Genomic DNA, 26127 nt, shown 5'->3' with positions numbered 1-26127 from the left:
TGAATATAACCTTCCTAACTTTAATTCACCATTATGAACTTTGTCTGTCTGTGTAGTCTTCTCATCTGTAAATTGGAGGCCAAAGTAGTAATTGCTCATGTTTATCATGTACCCAGTACTGTTTTCCTCAATTTGCAGGAGCCTGCTCACAGACACTCCATGCCAGGCCAGCTCCAGCCCTACTGGATGAAAAGGAGGTGGAGGTGTTGAGTAACTGCTCGGGTCCCTGAGCCCATAAGTGGCAGAACCGGGCTTCAGCCCAGGCAAGTGACCTGAGAGCTGCCCTCCCACCCCTACTGGACTAGGTACCTGCCCCACAGACCTCTTGGTCTAGAGCATGTGTGCCCCAAATGCCTGTACATGGTGAGCACGCCTAGACTGTAACTGCCGTGTTGGTGAAATTTCTATGATAGTCACGAGGCCTGTCACCAGTAAAACTGCAACAGCACGTATGTGTCTTGATGCTCACCTCTGACATCAGACATCTCTTTACAGATGGCTTGTCACCGGGTGGTTGGTGCAGCTCATACTTGGTTTCGTGCTGGATTTGACAGAATGGTTGGTTTTGGTTCTGGCTTCAGGGAGCTGGCCCACTGCTTCTCAGAGACAGCCCACAGTGGGAACCCTGGGCTGGCCAGCCCCAGGGGGCGGCCCTGGCTGGTGAGACACAGAAGGCATCATGGCTGCATCTGCCACGTTTTATGGACTTCACCCACTGTGTGTGTCTTAAGCTTCCATTCATTCTGGAGTTGGAGAGTCCAGTCCACTCGCTAGGGGTGGCGCTGCCCCCAGGGTGATGGGTCATTGGGTTGTCAGTGTCATATCCTGCACTGCTCAGCCCCCGGGCTCTCTTGAAGCCATAAGTAGGTCTCTTAGCCTGCGCACTTCTGAGTGACTGATTTCGGTCACAAGCATTTTCATGTGATGTTCATAGTTGAGGATTTGAATGTTGTGGGGATCCTTCCTGGTGGTCATTCACAAGAGTGGCCTTGTCCCTGAGCCTGTCTGCCTTTTCTGTCATAGAACACGTCCCTCCTATTCTCCAGTCTGCCTGCTGACGCACAGCCTGTCCACTGAAAGCCAGGGGCAGCAGATGGCTCCCTGGGTGGAAGGGGTCTGTGACTTCAGCCCTCTGAGATTGTCGGCGTTCTGAGTGTAGAACACCAGCACCCAGAAAGCTCTGCTGCCTATTGCTTTTATAAGAAACACTTTTGCCTTCCACTGTCTAGTTTCACATTCAGCTTTGGGAATACATTAAGGTTTTCTGGAAATGTTTGGTCATAGCATGGTCCGCCCAGAATCTCTTGCTGCAGCCTTGTGCATAGGTGGCACATGTTAGCTCCAGTGCTGAGATGGCGGGTATGTCTCTGTGACTGTCGGTCATGCTCTGGGTGTGAGGGTTCTAGCTCGCTTTAGGCCCCTTTACACTGAGGCAGTGTTGCCCTGCTGTTTGCGCCTCAGGGACGCTGACCAGGAGGGCCAAGGTGGAAGTGAGGCACTGCCATCCACACTGGGCCGTCGGCAGCCTCCTCTTGGAGTCATAGGCTTTTGAGAATTTTCGACTCTCCTTGTATTCAAACATGTAAGTTACTTTGATCAACTTCTGACTTTTTCCTTTTGACTGAAAGCATTAGGTTATGAAAGAAAATCATTTCGTTTCTGGACATAAGTCACAACCGATAAAATTAATTCCACAAACACACTGACCGCTCTGCCAGGACTGAGGCAGCACTCGGTTTATTCCTCAGAAAGGCTTCGAATGTGACCCTGCTGGGGCCTTTCCATTTCCCCCAGGGGTGTTGCTAAGCCCATGCCGGTCAGCCTGTACAGGAGCACACGCACTCAGTGAGCAAGCGTGGCTTAGCTGCTGCTCTCTCATGGGTTGGTCCTCCCTTGGACACTTGATGATGGCATTGAGTCCTTCTTAAAGAGGAACCTGTTTTACTCACTTAATTGTCTCTCTCTGTTCTAAGCTTGCATCACTGTCACTTTTTATTATTCTTAGAATTAAGGAAGAAAGGTGTCATCTTTAGAAGTTGCTCTGTTTTCCTAGCCAATGTAGAAATTCTGTACATTTGACATTCATTTTAAGTTAGGAACAAAGGTAGCAGATGACCATGATACTCGGCAGCATCTCTTCCACATCTCCCATGTTGGCTGATTCTGCTTATAATCAGGTGCATTTCTTCAGATGCACCTGTGGTCATCGGTGGCCATTTCTCCTGCTCTGCAGTGTACTAACATTTTCCTGCTGGAATAGATGATGAGCTCAGGGTTACACGTGCAGACCATGGGTGTTCCTGTGTATCTGTCCCTGCTCTGGGGAAAGCTGGCCCTCCCCTGCCTGAGGAGGTGCCCCAGGTCCTTTTTTCCAGGTTCATCATGGATTGTAAAGGAAGATCCCTTCAGAGAAGAGGGGTCAGCTGTCTTTGGGACACCAGTTGTGTCTCATCTTTAGTATTTTTATTTTCAGTGAAGTTTTTTTTCTGAGGGTCGGGCCCTGGGTGGGGGAAGGTGCGCACCAAAGCAGCTGTCCCTGAAGTGCTGGCTGGTGGTCCCTGTCGTCACCTGACAGACCCTTGCTCCTGCTGTCCTGACTGAAGCTGCAGCGTCCTTGTCGTCCTGCCCAGTGTTGTGTGCTCCTGTCCCCGTGTGACAGACTTTGTCCTGCACTGTCATCTTACAACCTGAAGGGCATTGGCCTCTATTCCCTCCTCCTCCCTCTGACTTTTCTTTGTCCTTTTACCTTTATGCTGTCAAGGCATATGTTTCCGTTGGTCTGTAAGTTTACTGTTGAAAATCCATAAGTTATTCCCACTTGTGGAAACATTGTTTAAACAGAGCCTGGTCCCTGCCCTGATGAGGTTTCCTCCCAGAGTAGTGCCTCTCTCTCCTCAGATTCCTAACAGCCATTCTTACACTATTAGCCTGTTTCTTAGCTCCTTTGTGTTCAGACTGCCCATGATATGATGTGTTATTTTTGTGGCCTGGAACTTGCCTCTGGGCACTCCGTCCTTCTGCCCCTGGCAACACAGCGGCTTTCCAGGCTGCCTGTCCAGCCACACTTCTGGGATGACCAGAGGTGGGAAGGCTGCAGTGCCCATGGCAGCCCTAGAAACTGCATCTCAGGGGAGCAGAGACAGTGAGTGGCCCGCTATGGCCTTGCCCCACTGCCTGCCCCTGGCGGATCACAGAGCACGCCTGTCTGCACACTGGGAGGTGTTACTCTGGGGATTACCTGCTCAGGGCTTTTTTTTTTTTTTAATTTTTGGCTGTGCTGGGTCTTTGTTGCTGTGCAGGCTTTTCGCTGGTTATAGCCAGTGAAGGCCACTCTCATGCATGGCCTTCTTGCTGTAGTGGCTTTTCTTGTTGTGGAGCACAGGCTCTAGGGCTTCAGTAGTTGTGGTGCATGGGCTTAGTTGCTCCGAAGTATGTGGGCTTTTCCCAGATCAGGAATCCAACCTGTGTCTCCTGCATTGATAGTGGATTCTTTACCACTGAGCTACCAGGGAAGCCTGGCCCTGCTCTTTTTTAAAGACAGTTTTTTTAGAGCCACCAGGAAAGATATTATTAAGGCTTTTAAATCTACCTTGTTTTCATAGTAGGTGCTTGTGTTAAAACATGATTGTTTTCATTATTATGTAATGGTATGTGTAGAAGTAACAAAGAATTTGTAGCTCTTGTAGGAATTTTTGAGACTACCTCAGGTAATTTTGAAGGTTTTTGAATACAGTATCCTTGGAATGAAACCTAATAGAGAGCCTCCCCACTCCTCCTCCCAAGACCTCTCAGAGAGAAATGCTAGTGCACCTGCTGGGCCCAGGGAGAGACGGGCCGCTCTTCAGGGCTTCTGGGACTGGCTGGCATCACTTGGATGAGTGGAGCTGGTCTGTCTCTCACGCTCGCTCAGGTTAACTCCAGGTGGAGAGGTTACCTGTGGGCAAGGCAACAGAGCTTTAGAGTGCAGTGTAGGAGAAGTCACTGTGGATTAGGGGATAGAGAAGGATTTATTGAACAAAAATGGGGGAAAATAGATTGATACATTTACAAAGATTTGATATATTCAGTTACATAAAGATTAAGAGGGCATTTCCTGGTGGTCCTCTGGTTAGGGCTCCACACCTTCCCTGCCGGGGGTGAGGTTTCGGTCCTTGGTCGGGGAGCCACGATCCTGCATGCCTCGGCCGAAAAATAAAGAGTGAGAGATGTGTTACAAGGTAATGGGCAAATAGATAACATTACTGAGTGGTTTGTGTAGGAATGGGTAAGGTGGTCAGTCTTACAGCTTTTACCACAATTGATAAATGTGTGAACTTGAATTCATGATAAATAAAAAGAGAGGGGTGGGAATTGGGAGCCCTGGGGTGCCCACCTTTGCGGGGTGTGGTCGGCCCTTCTCTCAGACCCTAAAGTCCCACTTGTAGGTACACATCCTGCAATAGTGTTTTTGGTGAAGGACCAGATTATATTTTTTGTAATTTCCAGTGTGTTTACAGGCTGATACTTTTGTGAACTACAACAAAAATGATCAGCTAGAGGAATAAGTTGCAAACCAAACAAGAAACACAAGTCCAGATTTTTTTTTGAAATTTTTAAAAATAAACACACAGTAAAATGGACCTTTTCTTGATGTAAGGTTGTCTTGAGTTTTATTTTATTTTTGATAGTTTATTTATTTTTGGTTGTGCGGGGTCTTTTTGTTGAACGGGCTTTCTCTAGTTGTGGTGATCAAGGGCTGTTCTGTAGCTGCAGTGTGCAGGCTTCTTAATTGTGGTGGCTTCTCTAGTTATGGTGCACAGACCCAGTTGCTCCATGCCATGTGGGATCTTCCCAGATCAGGGATCAAACCCGTGTCTCCTGCAGTGGCAGGTGGACTCTTAATCACTGAGCCACGAGGGAGTTTTGATCCATAGAAATTTTTGTGACCATCACTCTACTCAGGGTGTGGACCACACTCATCTGTAGCCTCCCCGGCGTCCATTGTTCTCTCTGTAGACGTAGCCTTGTCTTTTCGAGACCATCATGTTGGTGGCATCGCAGAGAGTACAGTGTCACCGAGAACACTCCTCGTTGTATGGCAGGTGCTGCATTCCTTTCCAGGGATGTCTGTGGTGTTCATCTTCCAGTTTGTTACCCTTTCACAGGGATGTATGTGTTGTTCCTGGGTTTAGTTACTATAAATATTCATGTACACATTTTCTGTGTGAACATCAGTTCCTGTTTCTCTTAAATAAATGCTTAGGAGTGGGATTGCTGGGTCATGTGAAAGCCTATTTTTACCTTTATAAGAAACTTGCAAACTCTCTTCCAGAGTGGCTGCCCCATTTCCTGTGCTGCCAGCAGTGTTCGAGTCTAGCCTCCGTCACCCTCACCAGCACTTGGTATTGCTGGGTTATTTTTAATTTCTCTTGATAAATGTGTGTGTAAGTGTGTGTGTGTGAAGTGACTAAGTCACTTCAGTTGTGTCTGACTCTTTGCAACCCTGTGGACTGTAGCCTTCCAGATTCCTCTGTTGGGATTCTCCAGGCAAGATTATTGGAGTGGGTTGCCGTGCCCTCCTTCAGGGGATCTTCCTGACCCAGGGATCCAGCCCGCGTCTCTTATGTCTCCTGCATTGACAGGTGGATTTTTTACCGCTAACACCACCTAGGAAGCCCTGATAGGTGTGTGATGGTACCTTATTGTAGTTTTAAGTTGCATTTCCCGAATGGATAGAGAGGGTGTCTCCTCCTGTAGATACCTGGTGCTGTTCTGACAGTTGGGGAGTCTTGCTGTCGTGACCTGAGCCAGCAGGGCATCACCCTGTACCTGGTGCTGCCCTAGGGAGACCTGCCAGCAGGAATTGTTCAGCAGGTTGAGGACCCAGTAGTAGCAAGACCTGGGAATGGCCAGGCATCCTCCAGTAGAGGAATGGATTGATAAGTTATGATTTGCCCCCAAATGGGATTTGTTCAGTACTAGGAATGCATGAATTCCTAGGAATACATCTAACGAGGAATACATTTAACATACAACTAACATACATCTAACATACAACTAGGAATACATCTAACAAAAACAAATCACAGAAGGCTGCATATACTGTATCGACCATTTTTTAAAGCTCAAAGAATTAAAACTAAATAGTTTTTAGGGAGAAATTATATGAGGTAAGTTTCTTTAAGCAAGAGATTGTAATGACACTGCTTCAGGTATATGGGGAGAATGCAGGACGTTTCACAGTTACTGGTAATTTTCTAGGTTTTAAATTGAAGGGTGGGATGGTGGTGTTTTTTTTTTTTTTTTTCCTCACAATGCATCATGACTTCCATGTGGCATATCTTCCTTTCTGTGTATCATAAAACATCTAAAAGAGAAGATGTTTTCACATCTGTTCTTTCGAAGTATTGCTTTTTCCTCCAGTAGTAGGTTGAATTCAATAACGACACCTCATGAACAGTCAGCACTTGCTGAGATCACACGTGGGGATCAGGAGTGCACGCCCCTCTCCCTTGAAGATGTTTATGTCTTCCCTGAGCTTGGTTGTGGCTGTGAGGATGGGGCTTTTTGTCTGTTCATTTGTTCACTGCTACCTCCCCAGGTTTGAGAACAGGTGCTTCATAAACATTTGTTGAACAAACGAACAACACAAACATTTGCTCAAGACCCAAGACAGCTCCAGAGGACTCAGTGGGCTCCGCTGCACATCGTGCGGGTGCCAGGACAGGCTTCCGGGACCTGGGTGTCACTGCAGGGTTGGGAATCTAAGGAGAGGCTCCACATAGGAGGGGGCAGGGCATTAGAGGACTCAGGGTGCTCAGGGTTAGCAGAGCGTGTTGTCAGGCCGTGAGGCCCAGTGGGTGCAGTGGCAGGAAGAGGCTGGTGTCAGGCTGGGCCTGTGTCCAGAAGGGCCTTGTGGGACAGGCCGGGGCCTGGGCTCTGACACTGCAGCCACTGAGCTGGTGGGGAGGACCTGAGTGGGATGTAACAGGAGCAGAGCCATGCTTCACACACCACCCTGGTGACAGCCTGGGAGGACTGGCTGTATCCTCCAGAATCCTTACCAGACCCTGGCACTTGGAGTTGACGAGCTTGGACTAACTAGAAGGCTAACTTTTGAAACGTGTGTGAAAATGGTGAGAAATTTACATTTAATAGTTTTTATGCTTGGACAGCATTTATTCCATTAAAACATCTGTTTAAATCATGTTCATAGCAGCTGTTTTTTTCTTAAAGGGCCAGACAGTATTTTTAGCTTTCTGGTGACAGTCTCTGCTGAGAGTAGCCACAGAATGGAATGACAGGCACATGGATGTTTTTCTGTGTTTCCATGAAAGTTGTGAAAACAAGCACCTGTTCTGGCAGATTGGAGACTTTGATGTTTCATTTGGTTTTATGCTGCTGTCTAATTTATGTTGAGTCACCTTACTTACAGCAGGTGCTAGATTGTTTTTCCTGTTCTTAATTTTTGTATAAATGAAGTCGTTTTGTATTTAGCTTGTTTGTGTAACACATTGTGTTTGAGATTTTATTGCTTGTGTCAGTATGTCCTCCTTTTTTATTGATGAGTAGTGTTCTGTATAGATTAGACCAGAAATGATCAGTTCCCCTGTTGATGAGCATGTGTATGGTTTACTTTTCTTAGAGCTGATGTTGTCCACTTCACACAAGACATCTGCTCTGCCCCACCCCACTGCTCCTCTGTGCAAAGGGCCATGTAAACCCCACAAGCCAAGACTGAGAATTCTGCTCCCAAAAATCCTGTGGTGGTGTTTTTTTTTTTTTTAACAAAAAGGAAAAAAATCATCTATTACCTACATGCTTCCCATAATGGGAAGCCTGTGGCCTTTGTTCCTTCTAAAGATACTGGTTTCTCTCTGGTGTTGTTTGCCCTCCATCCAGGTAGCTCTTGCTGGTGTCTTGTATTTTAGGTTTTGTTATGGGTTTTGTCATGGGTTCTCTTAGTCTCTGCTGGAAACTGTTTTCACTTCAGCCTTTGTTTCTGAGTGATGTTTTTGCTGGAAACAGAACTCTGGCCTGACAGGTGTTTTAGCTCTGCACCTTCACTTTGGGTGCCACCGCTTTCTGGTTCCTGTGACCTCGGTGAGGAGAGTTGAGATCATGGCCCACTGCTCTGTAACACGTCCGTTTGCTGTTGAACTCTGGTTTTCAGCAGTGTGGCTGGTGGGTCTTGGCTTGTTTTCTCCATATTCGTCTGTGCTCTGCAGGTAGGGGATCTTACAGTGGGCTTGTGTTGCCTGTTCCCCTCACAGTGCTCCCAGGCATCTGAGCTCATCTGCCTCAGCCACCGCTCCCTGGCCCTGGGGTGGAGTCTCCTGCCCAGCCCCCAGTGTGCATGTGAATACTTTTGAACCCTGTGATCCTGAAGAAGGGTAAATACCCTTTGCCCTTTGAGACAGATGTGTGTCCTGTGAGCAGAGTCCCCGTCATTGGCACCCAAGCAGAGCGCATTGGAATTGGTCTTTGTTGATCGGGCATAGGGCTGCACTGTTGCTGTGCCAGAGTCCATACCCACCAAGGTGATGGGAGGGACTTCTTCCTCGGGGCCAGTTTGTACTTCATCTCAGGGCAGAAGCTTGCAAAGGAGGGGTCTCACTTCCCTGTCCTTTGATACACGCTGCAGCTGGTGATTGGGGGCAGGTGTGTGGTGCTGAACTGTGGCTGGTTGTTTTGACATGCTCGTCCTCTGCCCGTCCAAATGCCTGGTGCCCTGAGCATGCTGAGCAAGTGGTGTCTGGAGCTTGGGAGTCCCAGCTGGGGTGCTGTGCCCCATGGGCGTCCTGGGACTGCACGGTGACAGTGGCATTGGATTTGTCTTGTTGGTTTGAATTTTCCCGCTTGCCGGCTGGCGGCTTTCCAGGCAAGTTGCCAGAGCTGACAGTGTGTAAACCATGATTGGAAGTAAGCAGACAGGATGACAGTGAGCACTCTGGATGGTTTCTGTAAAAAATGCCGTCACCTAGTCCACAGCTTTTCCAGCAATTTTTTTGTGGGAGTAGGGGTGGGGATGCAATGCTCTTGCTGCTGTCTGGCCTAATTGCTTCGTGTTGTGAAAAATTTGAGTTTTACCGTCTCGATTGGAAATGCATATTCATAATGTTTCTTGCCCACGTCTTCGTTTTACATTTATGCCAAGTTAACTTTGAGGACTAAAAAAGAGTCACAGTGACTACGCCTACACTTGCTCACAGCACACACATGTAAGCCCATTCACAAAACCCAACTTCCCTAAAATGAGTCACAAGAGAGCCATGATTTGACCCCTGGGGCAAGGGGTATGCCGGTTGCTGTCCTTAGATCTGGTATCTGGGTGCACACTTGTACCCATTCTCTTAGACACAGTGTATTTTCATGCCTCAGAGGCAGAAACTTGCAACGTGGTGGTGGAGACTGTAGATTTCAGGCCCATAAGACAAGTATTTATTGTCTTGTCCTTTACAAAAAAGCTCGCATGCCAACTCTAGAGTGATGATAATCCTTTGACAAATAGCACTGAGCAAGCCTTGACGTTCAAGTCTGTTCTGCCTTTTACTGTACCCAGCTTGCTGAGACAATTAAATTAGGCTTGAGCTGTCCAGACTGATTGCTGTGCTGTCAGTGATTTTATTCAAATACAAGGTTGTTTAGTCCCTTACTCTTAGTGTTTGTGATGCCAACTCTAATGATACAAAACTGGGTTGGAGGGAGTCCATGCAAGGATGTTCTTGGGTTCTTAGGAGGATTTGCAGTTGACTGGACCCTGGTTGTCAGGATCCTTCATTTACGGCCCTTTGATTGGCTCACAGCCAAAAACACATCCCCAAATGGACAGCTTGCTCTTGGGCGCTAATGAGAAAGGGCACTGTAGGGACTGCTGGAGCCTTGCTTATTGTTAGCACATGGAGACAGGTCCACACCCGTAGGGCTGAAGGCCCTGAGGACCAAGAAGGCTGAGTGCTCAGTGAAAGCAACAGCCCGGCATGCAGAAGTTGTGTGTCCTGGACGTGAGTCATGACAGGTGCCTCAAGTTCATGCAGTGCAGAAAAGCCTACAGAAGACCATGATTTAAAAAAACAATAGTATGGGAATAGTGGTAGACAACGAAGTCTTTTATTTTTTTAATTATTTATTTACTTTTTATTTTTGGCTATGCTGGGTCTTTATGGCTGTGTATGGGCTTTCTCTAGTTGTGGTGCGCAAGGACTATTCTTATCAGAGCACAGGCTCTAGACACACGGGCTTCAGTAGTTGTGGCTCTTGGTCTCTAGGGCGAGGGCTCAGTAGTTGCGGCTCACCAGTTTAGTTGCTCCACAATATGTGGAATCTTCCTGGAATCAGGGATTGAACCTGTGTCCCCTGCATTGGCAGGTGGATTCCCATACACTATACGCCCCGGGAAAGTCCAAGAAGAAATTTTTTTTTTTTTTTTTTTTTAAGAAGAAATATTTTAACCTCTACTCCCTGGTGCTTCTCAGAAACAACCAGATCACCAGACACATTCTGAAGATATTCACATCGTCTTCTAAGTAAAAGTGTTTGTTCCAGTTTTCCTTGAATTTGGCAAACGAGATGGAGGTGATACCAATGAAATTGCTGCCCCCTCACCTTTACCCAGGGGCACCCATGGGGCTGCCCCACTGTATCGTCACCCCCACCATGCGGTCCAGGAGGTTCACAGTCGGCCTGTCGCTGCTCCTTAGGTGGGTTCTTGCATTTCTGTGCATTTGTCACTTGCCTGCAGACCTGTCACCCTGGCTTCCCGTCTTAACTGGCTGGATTTTATCACCACCTCGTTTTTTTGGAAGCCCTTGGTTCCCAACAGTCTTGATCTGTGTGAGCATGAGCCTGCTCTTCTGTGGGGAGAACCTGCCTGGTGGTGCCAGTGTCTACTCCGAAGGTCCTGTCCTGCCCCACCACACTCTGGTGCCCAGCACCATAGGGGCTCCAGCTCCCGGTTGGGGAGGGGAAGCTGTGGGTACCAGGGACTCAGAACGTGGAACCTGGTTTTTAATCCCTGGGTTTGAAGAGATGTGTTTATTTTTTTATAATATTTTTATTTACTTATTTATTTGGCTGGGTTTCAAGAGGTATATGACAACCCATTCCAGTACTCTTGCCTGGAAAATCCCATGGACGGAGGAGCCCAGTAGGCTGCCGTCCATGGGGTCGCTGAGGGTCGGACACGACTGAGCGACTTCACTTTCACTGTTCACTTTCATGCATTGGAGAAGGAAATGGCAACCCACTCCAGTGTTCCTACCTGGAGAATCCCAGGGACGGCGGAGCCTGGTGGGCTGCCGTCTATGGGGTCGCACAGAGTCGGACACGACTGAAGTGACTTATCAGTAGCAGCAGCAAGAGGTATATTTATTATTAAACAAATATTGGCCTTAAAATTTGGATATAGGTGCTGGCAGTTCACTGAAGTTAAGAAATCTAACTTTAAGGTTTTACTAGTCAGTGGTCTGTCTGTGCGTGAAGAGGCAGGTGTGAACCACAGAGACTGGCTCACCCTGACTCATCCACGTGTGTGTTGTGTTTCCTCGGGGTGGTTTTGTCGTAGACCAGGAAATTCTGCCACTTGGTGCAGGAGCATGGAAGTCTCAGGCATAAGTGGTGCTGGGGAGTCTTGACTTAGATGCTAAAGTTTCACAGGGCCTTCTTGTCAGTCACATTAAGTAGCTGGCACCTCTTAAAACTCAACACTCAAAAAACTATCATGGCATCCGGTCCCATCACTTCATGGCAAATAAATGGGCAAAAAATGAAAACAGTGACAGACTTTATTTTCTTGGGCTCCCAAATCACCGTGAATGGTGACTGCAACCATGAAATTAAAAGATGCTTGCTTGGAAGAAAAGCCATGACAAACCTAGATGGCATATTCAAAAGCAAAGACATCACTTTGCCAACAAAAGTCTGTCTAGTCAAAGCTATGGTTTTTCTAGTAGTCATGTATGGATATGAGAATTGGACCATAAAGAAGGCTGAGCACTGAAGAATTGACGCTTTCCAATTTCGGCGCTGAAGAGGACTTTTGAGAGTCCCCTGGACAGCAGGGAGATCAAACCAGTCAATCCTAAAGAAAATCAACCCTGAATATTCATTGGGAAGACTGATGCTGAAACTGAAGCTTCAATACTTTGGCCACCTGATGTGAACAGCCAACTCATTGGAAATGACCCTGATGCTGGGAAAGATCAAGGGCAGGAGAAGAACGGGGTGACTGAAGATGAGATGGTCGGGTGGCATCACCAATACAATGAACATGAGTTTTAGCAAACTCCGGGAGATGGTGAAGGACAGGGAAGCCTGGTGTGCTGCAGTCCATGAGGTCAGAGTTGGACATGATTTAATGACTGAACAACAACACAGTTGATGATGTAGTTAACTTCTGTGGAGCAGATACGAAAGTATTAGTTGTTGGTATTTTTCTGTGGGTGGGCTGTAAAAGGGGAGTAGCTGAGAATAAAAAGTAATTTGTCAAAGTTGTATTTTCTAGAACAGTTCTCAGGACCAAAAAAATTACTTAGCAAGTAATAATAAACTTGACATAGTCAAGTTACTTCTGCTGTAGAGTAAATTCTTAGTAATGGAGACTTGACGAGAATATGCTGTCATTAACATCATTGAGGGTTCTGAGCTCCCTGCAGGCCCTGCCCTGGTAGTGAGGACGTGTGTCCTTGTTTCTAATCCAGATGAGGTAAACGCCAAGTGCTGCAGTGACCTGGCCATGCCGACAGCTGGAAGCTATTAGAACTGGGCTTACCCTGGTTCCAGAGCCCATCGGCTCTGGATGGCAGTGAGGCTCGACGGTGACACACCAACGTCACAACGTTCTTTGTGCCCTTTGGTTTGGCTTGGGTCCTGACTGCACCTCTCTGTGCTTCTGTTTGTGCCTGTGACAGTTGTCGTTGTGCCTGGGGGAGCCTGGTCCCTGAGGAACCCAGTCTGGAGGGAGTTCATGTGCTTGTGTCCTGGTTGTGATCAGAAGTGACCCTCCTCTGAAGCAGTTGCCGCCACTCTTCTTACCACATGTTCTCCTTTTCCTGTTTCTTGATTTCCTTCCTCATTTTGCTGAAATGCTGTCCAGATCGTTGGTTCGTTCAGGATATGCAAGCTGTGCTTTTCCCAAACTCCTGCATTGATGGACTCTTAGGACGAAACTCCTTTCTCCTTAGAGCTGGAAGCATGTTTTGTTTGGGGAAGTTCTCAGCGCCCAGGACATGGACGTTTGACCTTGCTGCTCTGCTCTGCGGGGCTGCAGTTTGCACACTTGTGTTTTCTGTCAGCACTAATTTTGTTTTTGGTTGACTATTTCTTTCTCAGTTGGCTGTATTCTCTGCCTTTCAAATTCCCACTAGATGGAGCTTCTCGTTTTCTACTTTGCATATGCTGGTTCCCTTCCGATGTTCCTTGAATCATGCCTCCTCTGTTCTCTGGCCTCTAGCTGTTACAGGCAGTTATGCCCTCTGCTTTGTTGACGGCTTCCCTGCTCAGATGGTGATTTCCGGAGCCTGCATTCTCTTTCTGTGCTCCTTGTGGTCACAGATTGCTGTAATTTCAGTCTCTGAGGATAGTAGAACTGTTTGGGGCAGTTTTAGGTTTACACAAAAATTGAGTACACTGTTCAGAGAGTTGCCTTGTACTTCCTGCCTCTGCCCCCAGTCCCAGTTTTTTGGCATTGAGTGGTACATTGTTTAGAGTGATGGTCTAACATTGATACAGATTAACTCAAGTCCACAGTTTACATCAGGGCTCACTCTTGGTGTTGCACATTCTTCTGATTCTGACAAATGTAATGATGATGTGTATGTAGCATTGTGGTATCAGAATAGTTTCACTGCAGTAAAAACCCTCTGTGCTCTGCCTGTTCATCCTCCCTGCCCCCAGCCCCTGGCAAACACCGGTCTTTCTACTGTCTTCATAGGTTTGTCTTCTCCAGAGTGTTAGACTGGTAGAATCCTGCAGTGTGTGTGTAGCTCTTTCTGATCAGCTTCCTTCACTGAGTTAAATGCATTTAGGCTGCTCTGTGTCTTTTCATGGTTTGGTAGCTCATTTCAGTCAGTGCTAAGTAACACTCCACTGTCTGGATGTACCACAGTTTTTTATCCATCACCTGCTGAAGGACATCCTGCTTGCTTCTGAGTTTTGGCAACTATGATATATATATATATACCAACTTATTTTTAAGTAGTAGCTTATAGTCACACACAGATTGTTACATTAGTAATGAATTTAGAAATGATGTCTGTCTTCTTTTCTTTGAACTGCATGCTGTTTCAAAGTGTATTGTTTTCATAGTAAACACTGAGGTTTTCCTAGATACTTTCCTTTTGGGTCTCTAATCTGTTCGTGTTGGGGGACATACTGTATACGAGTTCAGTCCATTTAATTTTTTTTTTAATTTCGGCTGTGTGGGTCTTCGTTGCTGCACACAGGCAGCTCTAGTTGTGGTACACAGGCTTATTGCAGTGGCTTCTCTCGTAGCAGAGCACAAGCTCTAAGCTGCAGCTCAGCCGTTGTGGTGCATGGTCTTCATTGCTCCACAGCATGTGAAATCCTCCCGGACCAGGGATTGAGCCGTGTCCCCTACATGAGCAGGCAGATTCTTTACTGCTGAGCTACCAGGGAAGCCCTCTGTCCATTTAGATTTTTGGAAGCTTGTTTTAAGGCCCATCATGTAAAAGTGTAAGTTCTGTGGATGTGGGTGTCACACAAGTAATTGGGTAATGTTGGTTGATAGTGTTCTTCAGATTGTTGGCATTTTCCCTAACTTTGTGTGTGTTTCTGTTCTGTCAGTTTCTGAGAGAGGGGTGTTAAGATTTTTGTGACTGTGAAATTGTCTGCTTCTCCCCTTATTTGTCAAAACTTTTTTATGTATTTTGAGACCCTGTTTTTAAAGTGTGTCTCTTGCATTTTTATCCATTTGACAGTGTCTTCGTTTCACTGGAGCTTTTCATCTGTAGAGTTTCCTTCTCATTTTTCTTTCAGCTTTCTAGCTAGGCCCCCTTATGTTTTTACTTAGAGGTTGCTCAAGGGATTGTGGTAAACATACTTAAATTTTTATAGCCTACTTAGGGTGACAGTCGGAGAAGGCAATGGCACCCCACTCCAGTACTCTTGCCTGGAAAATCCCATGGATGGAGGAGCCTGGAAGGCTGCAGTCCATGGGGTTGCTGAGGGTCGGACACGACTGAGCGCCTTCACTTTCACTTTTCATTTTCATGCATTGGAGAAGGAAATGGCAACCCACTCCAGTGTTCTTGCCTGGAGAATCCCAGGGACGGGGGAGCCTGGTGGGCTGCCGTCTATGGGGTCGCACAGAGTCGGACACGACTGAAGTGACTTAGCAGTAGCAGTAGGGTGACAATATTGTAGCAGTCAGAAACTGCCCCTTATCTTAACGTGGGACCACTCCTCACTCCTTTCTGCTGTAGATGAATGTGTTGTATTTGTGTGTGTTGTGACCCCCACAGAGTGCTGTAATTTTTTGCCTCAAATAGAATCAAGTCTGTCTGCTCTGTGCTGGGAGTTCTAATCTGTATTTTCTGATATTTTCTCTGTGTTCTCCTTGTAGACTAGCGTGCCATGGCAGACCAGAGACAGCGCTCACTCTCTACCTCTGGGGAGTCCCTGTACCATGTACTGGGGCTGGATAAGAACGCAACCTCGGATGACATTAAGAAGTCCTACCGGTAAGAAGCCTCCACCCCCAGCAGCTCCTGCATGGCTGTCTTATATCTCCCTGTTTCCCTGGCCTACTTGCAGGGTCACAGTAGCAGTTCTATTGTATCTCATGATTGTTACCTTAATGTTTTCTGGGCAACAGAAAACAGTCCCTTGTATAAATAAATTAAAAAAAAAAAAACACAGCCCCTTACATAAATAAATTTTAAAAACTAAACTAAACAGCTCCTTGTGGGTCATTTGAACTCCCTGCCCTGGAGTAGAGGCCTGGGGGGCAGGTCTGAGTGTGCTGAGCTGTGACTGTGGGTTAGTCTCCACACCCTGGGGCGGCCTTCCCTCTGAGCTTGCCCCACCCCCACCCCATGCAGTGTCTCTAAGACACTGTCATTGATGCAACCACCTGACACAGTCCTTTATGGTCTCCCTTATCTCCTTATCAGACACATTTAAAAAGCCTTTGCTGCCCAGTCCCTGCCCTTGCCTCCATTTGACAAATGTTCAATGAGTGTCCGGGACACTAGAGGGCAGCAGTAGGGCTGGCAGCTCCTGGGGGGATTGGAGCAGGCTGCTTGCAGGTAAGCTCTCACAGGGCACCTGCTCCTCTGTGGATGGCTCTGGACGATTGCAGAAATTTCTGTTGACCCTGGCGTTCTTGAGTTCTGTGGAAAGTTAGCAGGGGAGCTGGTGACGGGTAAATGTGTCTCTGCTAGCCCTCCATCCAGTGGGTGAATACAAAATGCACAACCAGCAGATGGTTTTGGTTTGCAGGAAGCTGGCCTTGAAATACCACCCTGACAAGAACCCTGATAACCCGGAGGCTGCAGACAAGTTTAAGGAGATCAACAACGCCCACGCCATCTTGACGGACGCCACGAAAAGAAACATCTACGACAAGTACGGCTCACTGGGGCTCTACGTGGCCGAGCAGTTCGGGGAGGAGAACGTGAACACCTACTTTGTGCTCTCCAGCTGGTGGGCCAAGGTGAGGCTGCGACTCCCACACTCGCATCCTGGCGGGTGGGTCTGGGCATGTGGCAGGCTCCTCATCCCTGTGGATACAGCAAAGGTCCAGTCCCAGCAGCTTTCGCTGGCCTGGTGGCCTGCCTGCAGCTGACCTGGATGCACAGAGTGGGGCCTGTGCTGAAGGGTGGCATCCACAGCATTTTCTTTTATGCGTCACTGTGATAGAAACAGGAAACACACTTTTGTCATCACAGTGTAGAGAGATTTGTTTTTATGATTGAGAAGATGTGTTTGAAATGTCTACCTTGAGAAACTTGAAAAGATAGTATTGTTTTATATGGTAACATTACTTGATTTCCTGATTTTATTCAAAGCATATGCCATGTAAGGCCCGAGAGTGTGGCTCACTGCCGGGCACTGTGCTGTTGGAAGCCAGTCCGGCGGCTGCCAGTCCCCCTTCCCCCCCGCCCCCCTTCAAAATTTACTCTTCTTATGTAGCTGGTCTTTCTTTCTGCCTTTCCTGTCTTCCTGTCTTAATGTTCTTTATTCTTCTTGATCTGGGAAAGAATCCACTGTTGGTTGAGGACACCTCTGTAACTGGGGTCGGTGGGGGTGAGGGCCAGGCCCCGGCTTCCTCACACAGCCCTGTCCCCCTCCCCCCAGGCCCTGTTCATCTTCTGTGGGCTCCTCACCTGCTGCTACTGTTGCTGCTGCCTCTGCTGCTGCTTCAACTGCTGCTGTGGCAAGTGCAAGCCCAAGGCGCCGGAGGGGGAGGAGACGGAGTTCTATGTGTCCCCCGAGGACCTGGAGGCGCAGCTGCAGTCCGATGAGAGGGGTGAGTGCGCCCACCGCCCGGGTGGTGCGCGAGGGGCGGGCCCAGAGCGGGCCCTGAACGTGTCGCCCTGTCTCATCAAACAGGAGGGCACTGACACTGTGCGGGAGTGTTTGTGGTGGCAGCGGGACGGTTGAGGTGTGAACGTGGACGCTGGAGGTAAAGCAGGCTCGGAGGGCTGTCCCCGCCACGGACTGTGGCAGCCGAGTAGGCGGGGAGGGCCGAGGGCCGAGGCCGCTGAGGAAGGCCGTGTGGGGCAGAGGTCCAAGCAGCGTCACCCTTTCAAGTGCTTGTCCTACGACCTCTGACCCCAGTCGAGCCACCAGGCGGCTGAGTGTGTCACACAGTGTCGGGGGCCATGAAGCTCACTGGCCTGACCTCACTCCATGCGTGTCACTTGCTTGCAGAGGCCGCAGACACGCCGATCGTCATCCAGCCGGCGTCTGCCACGGAGACCACCCAGCTCACGGCTGACTCCCACCCCAGCTACCACACCGATGGGTTCAACTAAATCCAGGATCAGTCAGCACCCGGCCACTCAACCTTAGAATCATGAACTGTAGTCACAGAGATGGCGTGGGAGCCGCCCTGGCCCCAGGAGGGCCGCGCCGACCCGCCTCTGTGCCCGCCCATCCACCCCCGACACATGAAGTGCGTAGCATGCAGTATTTAAAGCAGTTTAGCTACGGTCTTCTTCATCTTCTGTTGTTTCCTTTTTTAATAGCATGTATGGGTTATGTCCATGTCTGTCTGTGTTGTGGGCGTGTTGCAGCCAGACTGCATTCACCGGACGTGGGGCTGCCTCAGGACTCTCAGGCAGGTTGGCGTGGCGGGTGGATGGCCCTTGTGGTCCCTCACCGCCAGGTGGGCTCAGGCGGGATGGGCACTCTGTTTCCTGTTTTCATGGGGGCCTGAGGCAGGTGCTGCCTGATGGAAGCTGTGGGGTCTGCTCCCTGCCCTGTCTGCCTACCTTGCAGCCACAGACAGGGCCTCTGGACTCACTTGACAGGAAGGAGCTGGGCCTGGCTCCCAGTCCCGGGGTGTTGCCCTGTGGTACTCACGCTCACCTCATCTGCTTCACCTCATGGCAGGTATTCCCGTATCTGACCTGAGGCCCCTGTGCTTCGAGTGTGCTCCCTCCCCTGCTGGGACGTCCCTGCAGCCTCCATGCTCCCCTTCCCTGCACTGCCCTCCACATTCCTTCAGGCCCACCTGGCCTCTTTGTAATCCTTTCTTGGACCTCCAAGAACCACAGATGGTATCAGCGGCCCAATTAGTGGTGGTCAGAGGGGCTGAATCCAGGCTGCCGGTGGCGAGTGGGCTGCATAGCCCTCTTGCTTCCCGCCCCCAACCCACCTCCAATCCACTTTCCTCCACCTGCTCCCTTTGGCCATTGTGGATGGTTTGGGCAGTTAGAGATGTCGAGCTCATGGAGGAAGGACCAGCTGGACCAAAGGCACACTCTGGGGAGAGGGTCAGTCCCCAGGAGGCCTCGGTCCCCTTGGCTCATTCACCTGCAGCCAGACCACAGAAGCTTTCTCACCTGTCTCAGCACCACCACCTGTGGACTGTTGGAAGCCAGTCTGTCTTGTCTGCGTCTAGCCCTGGGGTAGTCCACCACTGTGAGGACTTGGAGACGTGCTTGTGCTGGGCCTGTGCCACACCTGCACCTCGAGACCTGTGTGGCCCAAGCAGGCCTGCCTGGTTTCTGCAGAATGAACCTAGTGACCACTGGACTCCTCCTCAGTGTCCAGTGGGGGAGGTTGTGGGCAGGGGCTGCACGTGAGGAGGTCAGACGCACCAGGACACCCTCCCAGAGCCACTGTCCCCCACACCACCTGCCCACCCACGGCCCCAGCTTACTCGCTGTGCTGTGCTCTGCAATCACCAGGTCCAGAGGCACTTAATGGTATTGTTTTATTTGGGGTTTTTGCCTGTGAAAATGATCATGAAGACATTCAGTGAGAGGTGAGATAAATGCACTGGTATTAAATTAGAAATAACATGCTAAAATCAGACTTCTTAAAAGAACAAGGAATCAATTATTTGACCTGTCCAGGACCAGGGAGGAGGCTGGTCTTTGGTGCCAGCCCCAGGCAGACATCAAGAATTCAGCCTGAGAGCAGGCCCTAGTCAGCCATCCTGTTTCTGGAAATAGCTTAGGAAACGAGTTGTTTTTCCCCAGAATGGCCAAAAAACAAGTTCAAAGCTTGGACTCTAGCAAGGCAGGCAGCCGCCCCTTCTGCAGTGGGTGGGTGTGTTGCTTTGCGGGTGGAAGACTCCAAGACCCACCCCCCCACAAGTGAGGGTGAGTCCCTTGCCAGGTGTGTCTTAGTTCCGGAATCTTACTGCTCATCTGCTAGAATCGTGACGATCCCCTGGAGACCAGGGTGCCGTGGAAAAGGGGCAGGTCTGCAGGTTTGTTGAACCCAGTCTCCCACAGAATTGCAAAAATCTAGTAAATCATGATGACAATGACAACAATTCTCCTGGTGATGGTAACGATTGCATGAGGCCCAGGTCCCCAAGGAGCCAGCACCTGCTAGGTCTAGACCACGCCCCTTCACCTGACCCTGACTCAGACCCTGTGTGTCCTGCGTGTCCAGTTTGTTGATCTGGAAGCAGAAAAAGTCTGGGAACCTTCAGGCACTCACCCTGACTGGAGACCTAGGCCCTTGGCTGTGTTTCCCTGGTGAGCAGGGTATTGTGTCTGGAGCATCCCCTGTTCATGTGTTCAGAGGAGACGACCCTCTCCCTGCTGTGGCGGGAAAGGAGAAGTGCTGTGGCTAGTGCTGGGGTGCCCTGTGGTGCTGCAGGAGCATGGGAGTGGCTGAGGGGTGGTCAGAGGCTGGTGGCCTGTAGATTTCTGTTTCTGCTTGGTGACGTGGTCTCTTGTCTTCCTTGGGCGTTATTCTGTTTTCAAACTGCTTCAGACGTTACCGCTCGTGTGTGAGCCTTCCTGCTTCTCTGATCAGTTGAGCAGCCAGCACCACGAGGAACCCATTAGGGAACATGGACATGGCGCTTCTGCTCTGGGTGGGGCGGAGGACCTGTTCCAGGGCAGATGGGCAGCCTCCCTGGCACCTGGTGTGAGACCTCCAGTGAGTGGGTGGGTGCCCAGAGCCTGGGGGCCCTGTCCGCCCTTCCCTGGCTCTCAGCAAGCCTCGCCAGGGACACAGCTTGCTTGTGGGGTGTGGTGAGAGGGTGTGAAAAGTGACTGATCTCATTCCTTTCCCAGTATTCTGAGCTGTGAACCCATGTGACACAGGATTCCTGTTATGCTTTTTTGGTTGTGACTCCTTCTCCTGTGGAATTGGCAAAAGCTACATTTTTACTGTCCTTTCAAGCACGGTTGGCGTCGTCTCTGCTGTAGGTGTGGGCAGTGTGTGTACATATGTGTATATGTATATATCACCCAGCAGCGTGACTGCTGCCGTCCAGGGCAAAGCGACAGTACAATAAATGTTGGCTCCAAAACTGCCTCTGGTTTCTTGATCAGTGGGCAGGAGCAGGGGTCTGGGCAAGCTGGCCTGCTGCGCACAGAAGGAAACCCCGACCCTGTTGTGTCCTGGGATAGGTGTGGGTGGCAGGCCAGGTGTCAGCCTCTGGGGGTGGGGGGCAGGGCTGCCTCCCTATCCCTGGGGACTCACCTGACCCCTGAGGTGAGTGTCTCAACCCCTCCCTCCTTTGAAACATTAAAACCCATTTTCTAGGCATTAGATACAACCAGTGACAAAGCCGCATTCCAAGGGGTCTCTCTCCTGACCCCAGACCCACCCAGAGGGTCCCTGTGAGGTAGGAGATGGGCTCCAGCTTGGACATTATTCTCCTACCTCACCTCAGGGAAGAGGCTGGGCGTGGGTCCTGTGCTCAGCAACTTCTGGTCGGTTTTATCTCCTTGGAAATGGGATGGTGTTTCGGGTGGGCAGGGGAAGCAGTTTACACTGAAACCTGTATACGTTGTGGTTAGAAGCTAAATGCGGGTTCATGGACCATGGTCGTCCATGTGCTGGTTTGTCCTGCTGCTGGGGTCCGACCTCTGTCCTGAGCCCGTGCACACACCTGGGGCTAGGCTGAGGGGTCACGGAAGTTTCCCATGGTGATGGTCTCTATGTCTGAATGTTGACCTATAATAAAGATTACTTGTAAAAAATAAATGTTTTCACTGCAGACCAGGTGTATGTCTTATTTAATGATCCCTGCATAATCCTATTTTGGGGGGAGTCTTACACTCTGGGGGCAGCTAACCTCCTTGGCCCTCCTGAGGTTGATGGTAGGGAGAGAGGGGCAGGTGACATCCTGTGCCCCATCGGGCACCCCTGGACACAGTACAGGCAGCTGCCTTTGTACCTGTCTCCTCACCCCCAAGACAAGCATCCAGTCTTGGGCTCTTGCAGGAGGCTCCATCTCTGCCCCGTGGTGTCCGTGTCTGGGCGTTCATGTCCACCATGTGTGCCTTCTCACATCAGGATGGCTCAGACCCTGGGGACCCTGGCATTAGGTGGCAGAGGCCACCCTAAGCCACATGGCCCCTGGGTCTGACTCCCTGGCTCCACAAGACGGTAGGGAGCAGCTGCCTCCAGAAACACCAGTCTTCGGCTGCAGGTGTCACCTTCCACGTCGCAGCGGGTATTGGCCCCTCTTGGCTGTGCTTCTCAGGTGGGGGTGCTGATCTTTCTTCTGTGTCTTTGGTCTTAGTGAAGAGCAAGGCAGAAATGATTTGAAAAAAAAATAAAGCATAAAAATAATATAACAAACACCTGGAAGCACTATTTGGACATAACAAACATGAAGTAATTTAATTTAGATTTTCCACAAAAAGATAGGGACTTCCCTGGTGGGCCAGTGGATTTTTTTTTTTTTCCCAAAAAGAGGATTTCCTTGGTGGCACAGTGGATAAGAATCCACCTGCCAATGTAGAGGACATGGGTTCAATCCCTGGCCCAGGGAGATTTCACATGCCATGGTGCTACTAAGCCTGTGTGCCACAACTCCTGAAGCCCGCACACCCTGGAGCCTGCACACCAAAACTACTGAGCCTGAGTGCTGCAAGTACTGAAACCTGTGTGCCTAGAGCCTGTGCTCCACACTAGAAGCCACTGCAATCAGAAGCCCGTGTACCTCAATAAAGAGCAGCCCCCACCCACCACAACTAGAGAGAGCCTGTGCAAAGCAAGGGAGATCCAGAACAGCCAAGAATTAAAGGGAAAACATAATAAAGACCCCTTTGTACCTCTCTCCCGGGGATCCAGAGGTGGCCACTAGGCACTTCAGCCCACTTCTGTTTATGGTTTTAAACCCTGCCTACCAGTGTCAGGGTAGCTGATGTTCCAACACTTTGGCCACCTGATATAAAGAGCTGACTCTGGAAAAGACCCTGATGCTGGGGAAAACTGAGGGCAAGAGGAGAAGGGAGTGACAGAGGATGAGATGGTTGGATGGCATCACTGACTCAATAGACATGAGTTTGAGCAAACTCAGGGAGACAGTGATGGACAGAGAAGTGATGTTGCAGTTCATGTGGTTGCAGAGTCAGACACGACTTAGCTACTTACTGAACAACAACCAGTGTCAGCATCTGGAATGTACCACTGATTTCTAAGATTTACATAAACTGTACAGCACTAAATCACTGTGAATGTTCATTCAATGTAGGTTTTTTTTTTTTTTAATCCATGTGGCTACATCTGGTTATTTTAATTTCTGTACAGCATATATCATATGAATCAACCACAAGTGGTTGGTGGTCTTGTCACTTGAGGACACAGGTGGTTTTATTTCCTGGCTGATGAAGCAGAGCTGCGCTACCCTGGCCAGGGACTACCACTGGGCAGGCTCTGGAAACCTCCCCGTGATTGGTGGCCCCAAATGCCCTGCACATTCAGAGAGGAAGGCCCCTTCCTACTTCCCTGCCAGCCTGAGCATCCTCAGACGTTTTTCCTCATTTTCAGTATTTTCTACCTGAGATACTGACAGAAATAGGACGTGACAACACGAAACCAATGTTTAATGATGGGGATGCAGAGTGGTGGGCAACGGGACCTCCGCCCCTCCTGGCCTTTGTTTAGGAGGACTGAGGGCCCCGGGCATGGATGAAGTCCCCCCAGTGCCCTTTGCTCTTCTGTGCCCAGTCTTAGGACCCTGGGCTCTTAGCAGAAGTCGTGGTCGCAGCGTGTGGGTACGGTCTTAGGTACACCTCCCGCTTCCCCTCCCTGTCCTACCTCCCACACCCCCGGGAAGTACCGAGAGGCAGCCCCACCCAGCACGTGTTCGGCGTGTGGGGCCTGGCCACGAGGAGGGGCGGGTCTGCCATGGGGATGTGGGCGGTGGCGGCGGCTCACGTCTCCCCACTCGCTCCCGGCAGACCTGGCGCAGGTAATCTGCGTCCAAGTAGGTTGAGCGCGGGGCCGTATCGCGTGGGCTCCCCTACGCTGGCTCCGAGGCAGCCCGCCCCCTCCCCCGCCTACGTTGCCTTCGACGTCACCGCGTGATGAGCTTTATTCCAGGAACCCAAGCGGCAGCTGCAGACTAAGGCCCCGCGACGGGCCAGCGGTCCCGGGAGTTCTCCTGGTCCAAGGAAACCCGGCAACAACTTGGCAAGACGCGGCCCGGAGGGGAGCGCGGGCCACGTGGGCGCGGGGGGCCGGACGCGCCCGCAGTCACGTGCCCTCTTGGAGTAGCGTCTCCGGTGTCGGTCGGGCTCGGGGCCCCGAGGACCCCGCGCGGCCCGTCCCGGCGGGAAGATCCCATCGCTATGCGGTAACCCCTGTCCCTGGCGCGACCGGTCACCCATCCTCTCCAAGTCCTGAGAACTGGGCTTCCTCGGTCTCAGGGAGGCCCCCTTCTCAGGCTCCCCAGAACTTCGGGGGGCCCCGAGGCAGCACCCGCAGCGCCCTGGACCGCGGCTCCTTCCAGTCCTGTCCATTCTCTTTCCGTCCCGGAGCGCGGCCCCCAGCAGGCCCGGGCCGGGATACTCTGCTCGCGCTGGGATACTCGGCTCGCGCTGGGACTAGGGGGCGTGGTGGCTGTTGGGGAGGGTCCAAGCCAGCGCCAGTCCCACCCCCAGACACGTGACGCCGGGGCGGTTCTCCGCCCCCAGTTGGAAGCCAGCCGGTGAGCTCCCGCGCCCAGGGCCTCGCCAGGGAACTAGGCCCACCCACCTGTCCGCCGCCCCAGCGGATGTATCCTCGCTCTGCTCTCCAGGGCTCCCAACCAGGGCCCTCCTCGGGGTCACACACCTGGGTCCCCGCGAACCCCGTTGCTAGTTGCCCTTTTCTCACCCTTCTAAGCACAGCTAAAACCCACCTGCTGCCCCCTGCCCTGTTCCTTCAAAAGTGAATCCACGGCCCCCTCCCTTCCTGCCCCCGCCCCAGCTCTCAGCTTGACCTTGGAGGGTCTGGAAGTGTCCCAGCACCATGCAGCCTGTCGTGCAGCGTCTCTGGCTGCCTCGTACAGGGGCTCAGCGCTGAAACATGTACAAACGACTCTAACTGGGACTCACCCTGGAGCACTTCAGGCTGTATCAAGCCAAACCCAGGACACTGGCATCTGGCGGTTTCTTCTTGACTCCTGGTGTCCCAGCGGAGAACTGAGACACTCTGATGGGTGGAATCCTTACCCAGACAGTACACACCCTTCTGCTGGAGTCCATGTGCCCCTTGCTGCTGCTGGGGAGGGGACGGCACCTTGCGGGCTGACAAACCTGAGATTGTCCCTGGATGCTCACCATTCTCAGGTTGGACAGTCCTGAAGGCACCGCCCAGGCGGCTGACGGGGCTTTCGAAGGCTCATTATTCTTCGGGGTTCCTCACCTCGTGTCCCAGGAGCCTCTGGACAAGTGAGGGAGGGGCTCGGGGTCTGTCCTGGCCCAGGCTCTGAGGGTCTCTCCAGGCTGCAGGCCCACCCTCAGCTACTCCTCAGGTTCGTCCCCCACCCCCTGGCCTCTCCTGGGGCCACAGCAGCCCAGGTGCCCAGAGAGCAACACAAGGGGCCACTCATCAGTCCCAGCTGGCACGCAGCCTGAGCGGTTTGCCTGGGGATGGGCTTCTCTGGCCCCACCAGCACCACCCAGCTTCTCCTCATGCTGGAAGTCCCCAGTGGCTCCAGTCCTGGACCTTGAACCCTGGTGCTGTTTCTGCGACTGGGAGGCTCCCTGAGGCTGGAGGAATTGCCCCTTTCTCCAGTGGCACCCCAAAGACCCATTCATCAGGTCTGTTTGGAAGGTGACCACTTCTGCCACCCCTCAGGGTCCTGGCAGGATGTGGCCCAAGAACCCCCCTAAGCTGTGACCTTGTCTCCGGGAGATGTCTCTGGTGAGGGACCCTCAGCTTGAGGGGGTAGGGCTTGGTCCTAGGCCACCACTGACTCTGGGGAAGTGGGAGGAAGCTGTCCCACCCACAGGCTGGTGGCTGAGTAGGGTGAGAGCCCTGAGCTGCATCACACATGTGTGTGTCTGGGGCCATGTGCTTTTTGCACACGCATGAGCAGGTGTGGCTTTGATATCTTCTCTGGGAGCTAGTTAGCCTCTAGATGGACTCGGGGGCCCCTCCTGGGATGACCTAGTTCCTGCCCAGCTCATCAACTGTCTGCCTCATTTCTCATCTGGGAAGAGCTGGCCAGACAGAAGGGCATCTCTGCCTCCTTGCCTGTCAGCACTTGAGCAG

At 50.9% G+C, this 26127-nt stretch overlaps 1 protein-coding gene across 3 annotated transcripts in view; it reads left to right on the top strand.

Moving 5' to 3' along the window:
- DNAJC5 (DnaJ heat shock protein family (Hsp40) member C5) overlaps positions 1-21634 on the top strand; it is a 29085-nt gene extending 7451 nt beyond the window's left edge. Inside the window, exons 2-6 of one of the 3 annotated variants that reach the window (XR_009740381.1) lie at positions 15560-15677; positions 16438-16651; positions 17296-17467; positions 17551-17623; positions 17872-17971. Coding sequence is in view for 2 of the 3 variants with exons in the window: in XM_061436849.1 (XP_061292833.1) it covers positions 15571-15677; positions 16438-16651; positions 17296-17467; positions 17872-17975 (597 nt within the window). In the remaining variant the exon portion in view is untranslated. Of the gene's footprint in view, positions 1-138; positions 264-15559; positions 15678-16437; positions 16652-17295; positions 17468-17550; positions 17624-17871 lie in introns of all 3 variants that reach the window. The other 2 variants (XM_061436849.1, XM_061436848.1) reach the window with 2 other exon arrangements.
- Positions 21635-26127: the final 4493 nt, after the last annotated feature.

Source organism: Bos javanicus, chromosome 13 (assembly GCF_032452875.1).
Source record: "Bos javanicus breed banteng chromosome 13, ARS-OSU_banteng_1.0, whole genome shotgun sequence".
NCBI lineage: Eukaryota > Metazoa > Chordata > Mammalia > Artiodactyla > Bovidae > Bos > Bos javanicus.
This window is presented reverse-complemented; position numbering and strand designations above follow the sequence as displayed.